The 18212-nt window shown below is 37.9% G+C and overlaps 1 protein-coding gene across 1 annotated transcript in view; it reads left to right on the top strand.

Annotated features, from left to right (window-relative positions):
- The window catches only part of LOC310638882 (vitellogenin-1-like), a gene marked incomplete at both ends in the record, with an annotated part of 97217 nt that extends 82668 nt beyond the window's left edge, over positions 1-14549 (top strand). The window contains one exon of the mRNA XM_083360243.1: positions 14238-14549. Coding sequence (XP_083216369.1) covers positions 14238-14549 — 312 coding nt within the window. The remainder of the gene's footprint in view (positions 1-14237) is intronic.
- Positions 14550-18212: the final 3663 nt, after the last annotated feature.

Genomic DNA, 18212 nt, shown 5'->3' with positions numbered 1-18212 from the left:
ATTTGAGATTGGAAAATGAATCACATAGCAATGACTTGATAGACTGATTGGCAGTTTTTATACAGTAAGACTGCATCACTAGAAAGCAAATAAAATAAATAACAATAAATAGCAGGGATTTCTTGACCAATTAAAAGGATGTAGTTAGGGTCCTGGGAATATTGCAGAAGCTTGTCATAGAGGTAGAAATTTAGTGAGGTTGTGTAATCAAGTCAGTTAAAGTAGTAGTACTGATGGAAACTTATATGTCTCAAGGTTCTCCTATGGCAGGGCTTTTCAACCAGTGATACGGGTACCACCTGTGGTACATTGGCACCTGGCAGGTGGTATGTAGCCATCCTAGAAAAGTGGTAGCGGGGGAGGGGAATGAGCTGAACCAGTGGCAGCACTGCACAAACCTGAGCGAGAGATGGCTGGAGCTGCAGGGCTGTCAGGGCTCTGTGGAAGTGCCAGGATCGGCTCCAGGCTCCAACTGGATCTTGGCACTGATCCTGGCACTTCTGCTGAGTCCAGAATAGGCACCGATCAGCAGGAATGTTGCAGCATCTCCAGGGTCTTGTGATTTACATTCAGATGCTTGGCAACTGATTCATATTTATGACGGTCACAGTGTCCCAGGATCATATGAAGTGACCAAAACCTGCAGCAACCACCCAGCAGAGGGGGAGAATAAAAACCAAACACCCCCCCCGGCCCACCCCTTCTGCCAATCCTCAACAGAAATGCTCACAACAATGAAAACCTTGAACAGGAGGAAGAGCGCCACTGGGCAGGAAGGCAGGTGTCTTGCTTGGTTATGGCTTGGGGGGCACTTTTTCCAGTGCCATTGTAACGTCAAACAGTCACTAAGTGAACTGTTGTATGTTGAGGACTACCTGTACTTTATCACTTTTTTCCTTTTTGGGGGGGTCAAGTTTTTAACACCTTACTAGGCGACTGGTGGTACTCGGATGTTGCCATATCCTAAAAGTGGTACAATGGGTGAAAAGGTTGAAAAGCCCTGTCCTATGGAATATAATCTATGCAGAAGAACATTTAATTATGCCAATTTGTTGCCTATAGTCTGAATTAGAGTAATCCAGGCCAAGTTGTGGATTGATAAAGCAACAGGCATTCTATAGAATGCTAAGGGCATTCTCACAAAATGACTGTTATGATTGCTGATGATCAATCTGTAAAATCAAGCACAAGTTCAAAATATTTGCTTTACAATTCATTCATAAAACATTAGATACCAAAGGATGGGAAGGAGCTTCAAAGTGTCAGTTTTTCAAGTATCCTACAATAGAGTGCAGGGTGGGGAGGAATTTAATTCTCTGGAGCGATTTCTGAATTATTTGTCACAAATCAATAGGGATTTTATTTTCATAACAGTCTAAGAATGCTACTATAGCAGCATCACCTTCTCTTAAAGCAAGGAAGCTTTTGAAAAACAAGACACTAGGGAAGAAAAACAAGCAGGCATGAGCATGTGAAAGGAAATGAGATTTCAGTTCAGTAGATGCATTTTTCATTTTTAACCTAAAAATACGCAGCCAGTTCAACAAAACTCATCCAGGACAAGATATTTGCAAAAGATTGTTTGATTATCTTACTCATTCTCTGGTAGTCTAGTTCGTGGAATTGTTCTGTTAGTTCAGTAGAAAACCTTAATATAAACAACATTCAGGACAAATTCATTTCTAAATTCCTGGGTACAGTAAACAGATATTGAGAATGACATGCGTAGCATTTAGAAGAAAGGTCTAAGGCCACAGTGCATACTGTTGCTATTGAAGCCATTATGTTACATTTTTATATTTCCATACACCAGCATCATTTTTATCAGGTACATGGTGCATTTCTTCTTTCACTTGTTTAGATGTCCTCTTGGAACAAGGCCCCATAGCTATTGCCTTTTCTTTCCTTGTGCTGTTCTTGGGCTTATTCATCCACTTCTGTGTCCTGTCTCTCAAAAGTAATAATTAGAGACAGCGTGTTCCTGATCCTTGAACATACATCAGGACATTCAAGAATCACACATCTCTGATCCATGGCTCGGATAATCACACATCCTTCTCCAAGAGTGATTACTTTTTTTTTAATACAGGAAGTATAAAAGAAGAAAATAGCTATTCTTCGCGGAGGAAGAACAAGGGTACTTGTGTAAAATAGTTGCACCATTTATCCGATCAACTCTGAGCATTGTGAATTTGGCAGTCATTTTTCCTGATCTGCGGCAATTACCTTCTCAAACTATTTTTTTTTCTCATCAAGAACGGTTCTTACAGTAATTGTGTGTTCTCAAAATCACACATTTCATCATGCATTTCCAGCCAAAAAATATACCCCTTTTGGAATAAAAAGGACTTGTTGGCAGACACCATGTCCCAGAACCTTTAGCATTGCAAGAGAAAATGGCAAAAGAAGGCCTTGTTGCACTTTGACCATAACCTGCCCTCTCCCTTTCCTATCCTTCCATCTTTCCTTCCTGGGTCATTCATGTGGATCACAAAATGACCCACTGGCAGAGGTCTCCAATATGTTTCATGTTTTCTATAAAATACTTGCAGAGAATAATCAAGCAAAAAAGGAAAGCAATCCTGAAAGGACATACCTTTAATAACACTAGTATGATCATTTACTTGGAACCAAAGGATCATGGGATTGGAAGAGGACCTTGGAGGTTTTCTAGTCCAACCCTCTTCCCCAGGGCAGGAATCGTCATACCGTCCAGACAAATGTCTGTCATGGATCCCCTATGACTCTAAGAGGCAAGCTAGTCTAAAAAGTAAAGGTAAAGGTTCCCCCGCACATGTGTGCTAGTCGTTTCCGACTCTAGGGGCCGGTGCTCATCTCTGTTTCAAAGCCGAAGAGCCAGCGCTTGTCTGAGGACGTCTCCGTGGTCATGTGGCCGGCATGACTAGATGCTAAAGGAGCATGGAATGCTGTTACCTTCCCACCGTAGTGGTCCCTATTTTTCTACTTGCATTTTTACGTGCTTTCGAACTGCTAGGTTGGCAGAAGCTGGGACGAGTAACAGGCGCTCACTCTGTTACGCGGCACTTGGGATTCGACCCGCCAAACTGCTGACCTTCTGATTGACAAGCTCAGCGTCCTAACCCACTGAGTCACCGTGTCCCTTAAGCTAGTCTATTGCTTAATAATTATCATAATTCTAAAACGTCTCATTTCAGACTTGGATCTCTTCTGTAAAACTTTCCTCTTTAGTTCTTGTCCTATATTCTGACTCTAAGGAAAATAAATCCACAATAGATTCTGTATGTTTAAGTAACTGGAAATAAAATCAGCAATATATGCTCAAAATTCATTTTGCTGCCATAGTAGTGGGGTTTTTTTTTGTCTCATACGTCACAAATTCCAGATTATAAGTTGCTTACTTTGTGGCCTGGGGACCACCCTTAATCTTTGACTGATTGAATGCAGTCTTCCCATACACCATTAAAGGCCAAACTTGGCCCTCAACTTGGACAACAAGCAAAATTTCATTTCATTTACACTTAAATTTAAATGTATATAAAATTAAATTTACTTAATATGGTTATTCTTCAGCTACTCCTCAATCGTGCATACAATATTTTTCTAGTGTTATCACATTATTATAATTTGGCAACCTATTTTGGAAGTTTCTTGAAACCATATCCAAGATTTTTGAAGGGAAAGCCTAATGTCCTGCGTCTTTGGTTCTTTAATTTTGTTCAAGCTACCAAGTATAAAACCTTACGTTGTGTTTTTATCTTACACTCCACTGTTTTGAATTTACTATGTTTTCTTTGCCAATTACTGATCAGCAAGCAATGGATATAATGCACAAGTCTACATATGAATGTAGTGTTCCGAATCACAGACAAGATAAAGTGCAAACAACAACATGCTTTAAATAAATATAAGCTTGCAGTTCATTTCTATGAGTCCTCAGATAAAAAATCCTCAGAGCTGAGAGTGGATTTTGCAATTATTAAATTAAAAGTTGCTCGATGTCCCTTAATTATATTTTAAACTGTTTTAGCTTTTATCTTCCATATATATAGAATATGAATATACAAATTATTGGAAACTTATCACACTCAAGTTTTGTACCCATAGAGGTGTTGAATACTTAATCCATAGGTCTATTACAAAGCTTGAAATTTGATTCTATAGAAAAACATTTTATTCAGTTGCCACATGATGGCCCTCTCAACACAGGCTTGTATTTACACTCATAGACCACATCATAGATACAAACCCAAATTTAGAAAATCATGTCACACAGCTTATCCCACTCACCTTTGCATGATTCGTATTCCTGGCTTGTCTTCTTACTCTTGGATTTTTATTTTTTTTAAAAAAGAAGAATCCACTGTCTATACAAATACAGAGAACCAATATTTCTTTAGCAGTTACCAGTTTTAAAATTCAGCATTAAGCCAATGATATAATTATGCAAAATTGTATTTCCCAGGCTTATGCATAACATCTATTCATGTATCTTCTAAATATGTCATAATTCCTCTGGATTTCATTAAGGAAAGACATTAATACTTTAGATGATTGAAAGAGCTAAAAGATGAATCAGTAGCCCAAAGGATGTTAGTTTACACTTAGTCAAGCAATCAAACAATGCTTCACCAAAGTATCCCAAATTTTGAAATCCTGAGGAAAAAAAAAAGAAAACATTGGCCTAGAACAGGGGTAGGCAATCTTGGCTCTTTTATGACTCGTGGACTTCAACTCCCAGAATTCCAGCTGGCTCAGGAATTCTGGGAGTTGAAGTCCACGAGTCATAAAAGAGTCAAGGTTGCGTACCCCTGGCCTAGAATATCATTCTCTTTTCTAACTAACATAGATTTCAGTAATAATCATTCATTACATATTTTAAAGGTGTTTTTTTTTAATTCAATATGGTACCTTGGTTATACACTGCCCATATCTGCAGTTCAGTCCTGACAGAGCTCAGTGTTAACTCTACCTACCATCCTTCTGAGGCTGGTAAAATGAGGACCCAGATTGCTGGGGGCAATATGCTGACATTGCAAACTGTCCAGAGAGTGCTGTAAAGTGCTATGGTGTGGTATATAAGCCTAAGTGCTATTGCTATTCCCAAGCTTTTAAATATTGTCTAAAATCTGATAATATTCAGATTTAGCCTGTTTGAAAGTTGCACTGTTTGGGTCATCATTATGACAAAGAAAGGCTTTGTGAGGCTATCTGGAGAATATAATTTGTGATTACAAGTTTATGAATTGTTTCATTAGACAATACTTCTCTTAGGCAATTTTTTTTAATGTATTGGATGGTTGGTTCTTCTGCAACAAAAGGATTTCTGGATTTCTGACTGTTTAACATGGTCAACAGAATTAGCATGTTCCAGATCTCATTGATTAAGTAATGTTACCTGGTGGCATCTATTTTGGTACCTGCCTTCAAGAACACTAATGTGTGCAAATTTCATATGACCTTCCCTCTGCTCCTATTTAAATGAGCCTTTAAATATATTTTCCTATCCCCAAGTCTTTGTCTAGAATGGTTGATAGACTCTTCTTTTGGTTGTTTAATTAATTGTTGATTTTCATTGGACTTCCTTTTGCACAATATATTTCTGTGCATTTATTGTGTTTTATAGCTGCATCCCAAAATTATAAATATTGAAATAGAATATACATTGAAGAAGAGCCTTGGTGGAGCAGTGGGCTAATGCCTCCTTAAGTAACACCAGTTGCCTGCCATTAGTGCAGGTTCGCATCCCACCAGGCTCAAGGTTGACTCAGCCTTCCATCCTTCCGAGGTAGGTAAAATGAGGACCCAGATTGTTGGGGGCAATTAAGCTGACTTTGTAATAATGCCGCTTAGGGGTGTGTGTGAAAGCCCTGATAAGCAGGCATATACATAGAATGAAGGCTACTGCTAAGCTTGTAAGCCACCCTGAGTCTTCGGAGAAGGGTGGGATATAAATGGAATTAAAAAAAAAGTTTATACATTTCAAAAATCTAAACCTATGTTGGTAAGGAATGGCACATAGATACCACAGCAGAAAATTGTATTATAGTGCCTTAAAATGTTTATTAGGGATAATTCAGGTGAACGCTTGGCAACTGCATTATAACTGTTTACTTTAGCAGATTAAATTAATGGAAATATATCAAGGCAACAAAATCCAGTCAACTTGTATCTAACAAACAAGGCGTGTAATTAAAATTTTATCCAAATAGCAGCACTCTATTGTTATCATCAATGGTATAAAGAGTACTTACTCAAATAAATAGATGAAGCATGAAGAAACCAAAAGCTTCTTATGCAATAGAATGGTTAAAATGCATCTGTACATTCTTAAAAAGCACCAATTAGTGATGTATAGATGTGACTAAATAATTAAACATCTGATGCTGTTCTTATCTGTGCCATTTTTATAACATTCTTGTCGAATGTTATCTGGCATACTGAAGCCAATGAAGGTATGCAACCTTTTACATCAGAGATTATGCATTATGTATTGTCTGATGCAAGATGCTTTTAGATGTTCACCTTTAATCAGAAGGATTTTGTGCAGCCTGAACAGTTCTTCCTCAAAAGAGATTTATGGTGGTAAACAAAAAAAATAATAGGATAATTGGGAAAATAAAGGAAGTATACAATGGAAGGAAATGGACTCTGGTCATCCAGTTGCTTATTGTGCAAAGTTCATTCCCAGATCTTTTGGGGGATGAGGTGGCATTCAGTGTAGCTTAGCAAGCCTTAGAAAATGACTGGCTGGGTGGGTGACAAGCATTTTTAACAATCTGGAAAAAAATAACATTTGAAGAATAGTCATTTTCTATCATTGCCCCCACCACCGCTACCATCCTCATCCAACATACCACAGTCTTCACCACCGGCACAGGAAACTACAGGGAGTTACAGAATATCTAACTGTCCATGTGAGATACCCCTTTTTCTCCAAAGTAAAAAAAAAGTGGTATTATATTATTGGTAGTTTCTGTATCAGAGAAGTGATGGCTTTATCATTATTTGGCTTTCATACAAATTTTATAGATCCTCACCAGAAGCAGCAACAACTAAGACCTAGAAAGTAATACTTTTCTTTTTCCTCTGGCAGTTTCCAAACTCACTGCTTGTATTTATGGATTTATTCTCACTTGTTTTTCATTGTCTTGAAGGCCTGTAAAAAGCAGGAATATAATATTGCTCCTGGCATGTCCAGATGGTCCTTGAAAGCAAACACTGGAAATATTAGGGATTTTTTTTAAAAGTATACCTCCTATAGCTATTTCACAAGTCGGGTAATATTTTGGTAATGTTTGTCATGTTTTGAAAAATTGATACTAAACCTTACTTCCATTATTTCTGAGTGCTTTTCTTGAGCCCTGGAGAAATAAAAGGATACCTTTCTTATCTAAGATTTTAGGCACTGAGTTATTCTAAAATATATTTCTATTAACTTTGAAATGGGATAGGCTTATTAGTTTATGATGCATTGGCCCTCTGTTTGTCTCAAGCATTTTCTCCCACAACTTGTATTGTCCTCTCCCACACTGCTGGGAAGAACATATTTAGGATCACCAAGTACTTTATTGCAAGAAAAAAAAAAGATATCTGTGTATCAATTTACTCATCAAGAGAAAAGTGGCAACTTCCTCTGCCTTTCTGTCAATATGGTAGGCAATGTGCTAAAATGAAAATCTTTTCAGAACGAGAGGCAGATTCAATAAATAAAATCAAGCCTTCTTTCTGTACTTCAAGGCTAGGGAATTATAACTTGTGGAAAAACTGGCTAGTCTTTAACAAATTATTGTCTCTTCATCTAACCCACCTCTCAAAGCTTTAATGAAAAAATATCACACCGAATTCTCCTTCAGAAAGAAGAAAAAGCACATTTACCTTTTCCATAGGCACGTAGGGTCTGCAAATGCTGTTTTCAAATTAAGTCTGGCTGAAGACAGAAGTGTTTGTATGAAAGCTACTTTTTGTGAATTTCCATTCATAAGAGGCATTTTTCTCTTTCAGAGGATCTTGACTGAAGATTACTTTTGAAATCATGCTTGTTCCTTCTGTACTTTCTTAAAAGGCACATATGGGGGGGGGGAAATAACAAGAATTGAGAAAATAATTCAGAAAATGTTCCCTCAGCCAGCTACTCGTGATGGGTTGGGCCTTGATACTTATGGTACCGTAAGAGCTGTGATGGCGCAGTGGCTAGATTGCCATATTGCAGGCTACCTCACTGCTCAGTCCAGGAGTTCGATTCTGACCAGGTCAGTAAAATGAGGACCCAGATTGTTGGGGGCAATATGCTGATTCTCTAAACCACTTAGATAGGGCTATAAACCACTATGACTTGGTATATAAGTCCCAGCGCTATTGCTATTGTATTTGATACTATGGCACCTGGGAGAAAGAGCTTTGGTGGAAACAGAAGACAAAATGGAGTGGACCCATCTTTCTTTTATCTGAGGGAAATTTTCCTGTTCCTGTTGAATGGTTCTTCAGGATATGATTTTTTCCAGAGTTTTGATGGTATCCGCTTACCATCTAGAACAGGGGTGTCCAACCTTGACAATTTTAAGATTTGGAGACTTCAGTTTCAACTCCCATGGCTGGCCTGGAAATTCTGGGAGTAAAGGTTTCCCTGTCTGGTTGTTTCTAACACCAGGGGACAGTGCTCATCTCCATTTCTTATACAAGGGAGCCACTGTTGTCTGAAGACATTTTCATGGTCATGTGACCATGAAAATACACCATGGTGCATGGAACTCTGTTACCTTCCCACTGAAGTGATACCTACCTATCTACTTGCATTTGCATGCTTCTAAACTGCTAGATGGTCACCTTAAATAGCTCTTTCTATTTACACTCAGCATCACTGTCTGGCTCTTACTACCTTGCAGCCTTGACAAGGCCATGCTTTTGGACCCATATCTCCACAGATACAACACAACATAAGCACTGCAAAAAAAAGTGGACGGGGGGGTCATTAAAAAAAAGATTTCCAAGTGCAGCTGGCATAAGAAATGGGTAGAGCAGAAGAAATTAAGAGGATCAGTTCTCATAGAACCATCTCCCAAAGAGCTAAAAGAAGGGAAGGAGATGAATCAAATGAAAGCATGAAAAAATGATTTATGAAATATACAAAAAGCATATTTATGTTTAGATGAAAACACCTGGATAATAAATAATAATCTGTAAGTCACCCAGATCATAATGATAATCTCAAAAGAATTGGAGCACCACTTGAACACCATCAGTATTGACAAATTCACCATTAATCAATTGCAAAAGGCAGCTTTACCCAGAACAGCTTACATCCTGCGACAATACCTCTAATACCATCAAACATTGACATCTGCCTATCCCAAATCCTTGGGAAGAACTCAATAGGTGTATAAAACGCCAAATCCAGTCTCTACATCATCCTGACTGTGTATGAACCCTAATCTGTAAACTGCCTAGAGTGGCCTTATGAGGGAGTTGGGCAGCATAAAAATTTAATTAATAAATAACATAAAATGTGTTTTGCAAGAGTATTGGAAGAACTAAACAATTAAAATATTTAATCTTTTATTTTATTTTTATAACCCATATTCCCTCCCCCCCAAAAAATACAGCATGATTGAAAAAGAAGCAGAAATAAATCTCTGTCAGACTTTTCATTCACTTGATTTTCAGCAGTTATTTTTAAACATGCAGACAAATACATACACTGGAGAGTGGAATGGAATGGAATGGAATGGAATGGAATGGAATGGAATGGAATGGAATGGGGCAGAATAGAATAGAATAGAATAGAATAGAATAGAATAGAAGAGAAGAGAAGAGAAGAGAAGAGAAGAGAAGAGAAGAGAAGAGAAGAGAAGAGAAGAGAAGAGAAGAGAAGAGAAGAGAAGAGAAGAGAAATCTTTATTGGCTAAGTGTGATTGAATTCACAAGGATTTTTTCTCCAGTGCATAAGCTCTCAGCATATATACAACAACAAAGTATATAATCATAAGATACCAGTGGAAAAGATAGTAGATAAGATGAGAAGGATAATAGCAAGCAGGCATATTACATTGATAAATATTCTTACACATAAAACAGTACTGTGGGAAATAGGGGTTCAGCAAGTGATGGCAAAAGGGGAAAAAAACGTGTCCCTGTCTAGATACTTTGGCATATAGCCACATCCTGAGGGGAGGAGTTGAAACAATCTATGTCCAGGATGTGAGGGGTCTGTAGTTATTTTCTCAGCCCTCTTTCTGATCCCTGCAACAGTGGTGGGATTCAAATATGTGAACAACGGGTTCTCTGTGTGGATGCTGCTTCTGGAAGTCCATTCTGTGCTGGGCAAATTAGCTACCGGTTCTGCCAAAGTGGTGCGAACCGGCTGAATCCCACTACTGCCCTGAAGTATACAGATCCTCAATGGAAGACAGGCTTGTGATTGGTTTTTGAAGTCTGTACCTGTCATGTTTGGTTGCTGTACCAAACTAGACAATTACAGTAGTAGAAAAGACAACTTCAATAAATCCTCTGTAGAAGTGTATTATCAGCTCCTAGGGGCAGTCTGAACTTTCTGAATTGATGCAGGAAGAACATTCTTTGTTGTGCCTTTTTAATGATGGTTCTAATGTTTAGGTGTCCATTTCAAATCTTAGGATATTATAGAACCCAAATACTTGAAGGTCTCTACTGTTTATATTGTATTGTCCAATATCGTAAGAGTTGATAGAATAGTAGAGCTTTAGTGTACAAAGTTCATCAAGATTTTTTTTCCTAGCATTCAAATGAAGCATTACAATCTGCCAAAAGGATTGTTTTCTCAAACCTTATGAATATTCAAAATCAGCATGCCCAACTAATGGCCATCTTCGTGGCTTCCAACCGTTTGATTTTCCATGAAATTCAATAATCTTATTTTTTAACATTACAACAAAAAGCCTGAAATATTTTCTGCATGCTATCTTTTATCCACAAGATGGAAATCACAAGCCACTATCAACATTTGCAATACTGAATCTTATTTTCAGTAAGAAAATAAATCAGCTTGGAATACTGCATCCAGTTTTGGTTACCACGATGTAAAAAAGATGTTGAGACTCTAGAAAGAGTACAGAGAAGAGAAACAAAAATGATTAGGGGACTGGAGGCTAAAACATAAGGAACGGTTGCTGGAATTGGGTATGTCTAGTTTAATGAAGAGAAGGACGAGGAAGGACATGATAGCAGTGTTCCAATATCTCAGGGGCTGCCACAAAGAAGAGGGAGTCAAGCTATTCTCTGAAGGCAGGACAAGAAGCAATGGATGGAAACTAATCAAGGACAAAAGCAACCTAGAACTAAGGAGAAACTTTCTAACAGTTAGAACAATTAACCAGTGGAACAACCTGCCTCCAGAAGCTGTGAATGCACCAACACCAGAAGTTTTTAAGAAGAGACTGGACAGCCATTTTTTTGAAATGGTATAGGGTCTCTTCCAATGTTTTTGTTGTTGTTATATAAAACTTTTATTCATAAAACATGAAACTCAGTCAACTGAACACTCAAATTGACAGGCACTAATGGCTGACACAGGTTGCTGCCAGGTATCAACCAAGTATCTCCTTAAAATGTAAGATGTTTTGAATAGCGCAGTTTTTTGTAGCTTTGCTGGAGTTATTGCAGGAACCTGCAATTTCTTGATGTATTTTGCAAAGTTTTTGGACATAGTTCCCAGTGCCCTGATGACAATGGATTTCACTGTTACACATTTCATCCATAATCGCGCAGTTTCAATGGCCAGGTCGCGGTATTTCGTAATTTTCCCCAGTTCTTTTTCTTCGACTCTAGCATCTCCTGGTACAGAGATATCAATCAACTTACACTTCGGTTCTCTATGACTGCGATATCTGACGTGTTGTGTTCCAAATGGCGATCTGTCTGTATTCGGAAGTCCCACAAGATCTTCACCCTCTCATTCTCGACAACTTTTTCCACCCTATGTTCCCACAACTTTTCAGACACAGGCAAGTCATATTTTTTTACACAATGCCCAGTGGATTAGTTTAGCAACTCGGTCATGCTAGCTTTGTAATCAGTTTGCGCAATTTTGCTGCACTCACATATTAAATGTGAAACAGTTTCAACTTTGTCATTACAAAGTCGACAATTTGGATTGTCAGTAGATTTTTGTATCTTCGCTTTCATGGCATTAGTTTGTAGTGCTTGTTCTTGAGCAGCCAGTATTAAGCCTTCTGTTTCTTTCTTGATGGTTCCCAACTTAAGCCATGCCCATGTCAAGTTGTTATCACATTTTCCTTCAATGTTTTTCAAATGCTGTCCGTGCAAAGCTTTGGTTTTCCATCTATTTAATCTGTCATCCAGCCATTTTTCCTTATATTCTGCCTTTGTTTCTGTTATTTTTATAATGCTCTCTGTTTTCACAGCCTGCAGCAATTTTTCTGTACTTTGATTTACATAGTCATTCAAACTTCTTCTTCTTCTTCTTCTTCTTCTTCTTCTTATTATTATTATTATTATTATTAATAATAATAATAATGTGTGTGTATAAGATAAACTAATAATTTATCTTGTTATCGTTGCTCTTCATTTGGGATTCAAAATCTTTCATGAGTTTACAAAACAGAGGTATCTGGTGAAAGAATTAGTTCTTAATCAGTGATTCATAACACCAAATATGCATTTTAGCCTCATAAAATTCTTCCAGAATACTGCCAAGAGAGAAAGTTTTATATATCTGGTTGAAGCCAAAGCTACATCTTAAATTAGGTGCATCCTGTTTGAGGGGGGAAAACTGTTGTATAACATTGCTTAACACGTCTTGGATATTTGGCAAATGTATTTTTATAAAAGAACAATTAAAATCCAAAGAAAAGAAAAGATATGGGAAATATGCACCCCTTATGTTCATGTGTTTAGAAGGACATTTGCTGGAGATACGTTAATCTGGATTCCTTCATTGAGTAGAAGGACTTAGTGCCCAGATGTTCTTTACACAACTTTAGCTACATAATTGAAGACTTATTCTCTGATTCTATTACAGGAATTTCTTGCAATCCATTCCCCTTTTTACTAACTCATATTTCCATATTTGGTGTTTTGCTTGTGTTTGTACCTTATATTAGCAATATATTTAGGGAATTCATTGCTGATTTAACTTTTTACTGTGTTTTAACTAGCAGTATTGCCAGGAATCTATAAGGGACATTTCTCAGCATCTCTTGCTGAATTCCAAAGAAAACATTGTCTAAGCATCAAACTGAAATATATGTCATTGCTTTTCACAAAACCGTGCCATAAAGTATTTCTTGGGCATGCCTCAAAAGAATTAAAAAAAAATATTTTCATTGGCACATACATAAACTTCAGTGTTGGTTTGTTGTTGTTTTTTATCATAGCACACTCAAATTCCTGATCTGGGTTTTTCTTTCATTTGGGCAGCCCGAAGAGGTTCTGGCCTATTCCTTCTTTATGGGTCTATTTATAATGTTTTTTAAAATACTAGAACTTTGTGCAATTTGCTCTTTCCATTCACTTTGCCTTGGATATATCAGAATTAAATAACAACAATTCAGTTACATGCACCATCATTTTAATATTCCACAATGGCCCGAGGAGGCCACATCTGGCCTGATGTTTTGTTTAGTTTTTCCCCAGAACAGACATTAGGGTAAGTAGCAACAGACTTCTTATCAGGGTGCTGGAGCATCAGCAGCTACCGATCTTTAAAAAGTAATCGACTTGAGGAGGCTACTGTGATAATACCTATCCCATAATGCATGGATTAAGTTACGGTATGTGTGCACCTATAAACAGATTTTAGAAATCACATCCACATAGGGTTTTCAAATTACACAATCTCTTTTCCAGAATCTACATGTTTTGTTACTGCTGTGCTGAATGTCCAAACTAATTTTCATGCCATCTATTTTTTGTAACAGTCTACCATAGCATGATTTCTAGTTATGTTATGGTGAATTTAATTGAACTCTAATTAGATGATAATTTAAAGCCATATTAAATCCTCAATGACAGTCCAAGTGGGATGAATGCATACAATAGTCAGGCATTTTATGTTCCTTTTTAGATGTACTTTTTGTTTAAAGTCTGTGAGGTGGCTGCAGTTCACCACAATAAGAAGTTTCACTTGACAGAGATGACTTGAGGTAGAGGAGATATCCATTTTACCTTGCTGAAGTACTCTGCATCCTACTGCAGACTTAACTGCCACATTCAATAACTGGAGGGGCTTCTGCTTGTGCATGTGTAAAAACCTCTATTTTCAGCTGTTGGAACTGTCACAGGAGGCCTCAGTCATGCGGGACCACATTGCTTGGAGAGCAACTTCACAAGGCTACTTTGCACAAACTTTCAGCAACACAAAGCATCCCTTCAAAGTTTTTGTCATGGATGCCCTTAAAGTGGGCTTAGACAATAAGGAAGAGCCTGCTTCAGGAACTTGGGAGCAGGGTGTGGCAAAACATTTGGAAGACTCTGAACCAGGAGGGAATGGGGAAAAAAGAGGAGAGGCCAGGAACTTTGATCGGACAAGCAGCTGGCTGACAACAGGAAGGAAGAAATACAGCTGCAGCCAATAGGCTCAGAAGACCCTCCAGAAGCAGACGGTGGAGAAGGGGCACAGCTGCAACCAATGAGGAGGGATGAGGAGGAACTGCCTCCTCTGCTGAGTCCTAGGGCACATAGGCCGAGAGAAGTCAGCAAGATTACTTGCAAGAAAGCAGCCTTGCCTGTTGTAATGAATTGTACCCGCCAGGGATTATTTATCCCTGCAAGTGGAGAAGAGTGATGCTGAGAACAATTCTTCCATTTCAGATTGTGCGTTTGTTCAGCCACTATATACCTTGCCTTAGAACTTTGCCTTTGACTCTGTTTCTGGACTTTGGACATTGCCTTGTGGAGCTTGGAAGTGGATTTTGGTTTGTGCGATTTGTGTTTTTGGCCCTGGATTTGTCTTTGTTGGACTTGCTCTGGGGTTTTTTCCCAACTTGGGAAACTGGACTCATTGGGTCTGGCTCTGGTTCCTGTGTGGGGAATCCTAGGGAATGCTATTCAGGGCTGGTGAAGCCTCACTAAGCCTCAAATCCTTCTGGTATATGCCTGTGTGAGCAAGACAGGACATTTTTGCTTTGGTCTAATACTTGATTCTAGTTTTATTTTTCAAATTTATATAGCTGCCCATGTCACAAAACAAGTGATTCTGGGTGGCGTACAGCAGAATTAAAAAATAATAGTTTACAAATAACAATTATTAAACACATTAAAAACTATATAATGCAACTAAAAAAATGGGCAAGGAGATGTTAATAATAATAGAGTCATCGTACTAGTTTGCCAGTTCTCAGAGGTCCCCAGGCTTGAGGGCACAAACTAGTCTTGAGGACCTCTGAAAAATCAGGAGCAATGGTGCCAGCCTAATTTTATGAGGGAGGATATTCACAATGCAGGTGCCATGCCCAAGAAGGCTCCCTTCGTCCTGTGCACTCCCACAGGGAGGGCCTTCTCAGGGTGCCGCCGGCAAAGGATTGCCGGTGGGTAACACCCAGGGGGAGGGCCTTCTCTGTGGGTGCACCTGCCCTTTGGAACCAGCTGCCCATAGAGCTCAGGACTGCCCCTGACCTTCGTTCATTCCGCCGGGACCTGAAGACCTGGCTCTTTGAGCTTTCTGGCCAGGACTGAGAATTTTAATTTTAATTTTATTTTAATTGGGTTTTAATTGGAGTTTAACAGGGGGTTTACATTTTATTCAAGGACTAAATTTAATTATTTTAATTGTTCTTAACTTTTGTAATTTGTATTGTTATTTTAAATACCTTGTGAACCGCCCTGAGTCCTACAGGAGAAGGGCGGTATATAAGTCCAATAAACATAAACAAACATAAACAACAAACATCTGGAGCTCACCAAATGTAGCTCCCTAAATAAGCCATAATATGTCCTCTCTACTAGATCTAGTTGGGCTGAAAAATGTAATTGGGGAGATGTGGTCCTGAAATAATCTGGTCCCATGCCATGTAGGGCTTAGACTGTTGTCTTCAAACCCTAGAGAGAAAACAGGCAGCTAAATAGAAGTATAGTGATACAAATTATGGTTTGTGACATGTGTCCCCTAGTTCACTGAAGAAGCATAAATAGCCCTTCGACTGTCTGAAAGCTATAACCAAGAGTTAAAACAAATTTTCCCATCAACATCTGCTCTAGCAATTTTATTTAATGATACAGTATAAACATCTATAATATTCTGCATGTACTGTAAAAAGTTAATACAATTTGAAGTATTCCCTTAAGTCCTTTGATCCCAGCACAGCTATTAATAAATTAGAATGATTATGATCAGCTGATTTGAAAGAAAAATAAGAAAGAAAATTTTCTGGGCTGTTTAGAGATATCCTTGCTAGCACTCTAAACTGCTCAGAAGTTGAGGCACTGCCCATTTTGAAAAGATTTGCCAATTTTTGAAGATCTGCTGCTGACTTCTGGGCAGTCTGTTTCTTTGTGGGAACCTTCTCAGCTCTTTTTAGCCTTTTAAACCTTTCTTCTTTCCTCTTTGTTCTGTCTTTCCAACTTTACTTCTTTATGATGCTGTTTACTTGGTCTCTAGCCAAGCCCATTTTTTTAAGGGCTGGCATGTGGGCCCTGAAGGAAGAGAATGGTATTACCAGCCAACATGCGTTTTTCCTGTCCCACCTGGTCTGAAATCTTAACTATTGTATCACTCTTCAGTAAAACAAAGGTAGTCCTTAACTTACAGCCATTTGTTTAGTGACCATTCGAAGTTTTAAAAAAAAGCATTGAAAAAGTGACATGTCCATTTTTCACACTTATGACCATTGCAGCATCCCAATGGTCACCATGATCAAAATTTGGATGCTTTGCAATTGGTTCACAGTTGCCGTATCCTGGAGTCATGGGAGCATGACTTTTGCGACCTTCTGACAAGCAAAATCAATGGGGAAGAGAGATTCACTTAACAGCCGTGTTAACTAAGTTAACAACTGCAGTGATTCACAACTGTGGCAAGAAAAATCATAAAATGGGGCAAAACTCATTTAACAACTATCTCACTTAGCAACAGAAATTTTGGGCTCAACCATGGTCATAAGTTGAGGACTACCTGCATGTGCAGAACATTTTTCTCCACTGTAGCTAAATAAAAGACAATGTTTCTCGGAAGGCATTTATATTCCATTGCAGTAGTTAATGGAAGTTCCATTGGGGTCATTAAAATCCAAACTTAAATTATGCAGCAAGTGATCAGTTGATCACTAGAGTCACCAAACTATATTAAAAAAAATCAGGTTCATGAACTTCTAATGATAAAGCTAGCATTTAAATGGACAAAGTGCCAGATCCTAATGTTTGTGTAATTTATATTTGTCATTTTAATAAATGAACATAATCCAGAAGTTCTTCTTGACTTCAGTGAATGACATCATACTATCCAAACATTCTATTATTTTAGGAAAATTTGAATGACTTATATGATAATAGTTACAAAGTTATGATGCAAAAGATTTGCAGTGAAGGCAGGCAAATTTTTGGACAGTTATAAAAGAAGATTTTACAGATAGAGATGAGAAAGAAATGTAGATGCATCAGAGGTATGTGCAGATCTGAATTTGTTTAGATGGAAGCACTAATCAACATCTGTTAATGCCAATCAATTAGTTAGAATTTGCAGGTTTTATTCACATTTGATAACTGATCCATATGCATTTTTTCTTATACTTTATTTCTGTTATAACTGCTTCAGTTTTCTGCAGATATGATCGGTCACTAAAAGAGTAATGTTGTTGCAAACTAACACAACAGTGCAGACCCTGAAAGACAGCAAAATGATTGTAGTTAAAAATTATTAAGGGTGAAAGAAAATCAGTAGACATGGGATCTTCAGTGCTTCCATTTTGATCTGCAGCATTGGGCTGGAATATCAGTTCAATGTTAGACCCACCTAGTGAGTGTGAAAAAAAGAGGAATGAGACATTTAACTGTTTCCTAAAAGTCCATGCAGATATATTTGTACTAAAATAGTGGGAATTCTTTGGACTTTGAAACTGAAGAAATTATTTTAAAATTATTTTCTTTTGTCTATGAATGCTTGTTCAGTTTGTAAATAACTTTGCTATGAAAAGTTTCAGGATGCAATACATCTAAATTTTTAGAAAACAAAAGTTTGTAATTTGATCTGGAAAGTCAACTGAAAGCACAACTGTAAAATAAATTTGAATCAAAATTCCTTGTTT

This window comes from Vipera ursinii (genome assembly GCF_947247035.1).
Source record: "Vipera ursinii genome assembly, chromosome: 3".
NCBI classification, from domain to species: Eukaryota; Metazoa; Chordata; class Lepidosauria; order Squamata; family Viperidae; genus Vipera; species Vipera ursinii.
Note: the sequence above shows the minus strand (reverse complement) of the source record. Positions and strands in the feature narration are given on the sequence as shown.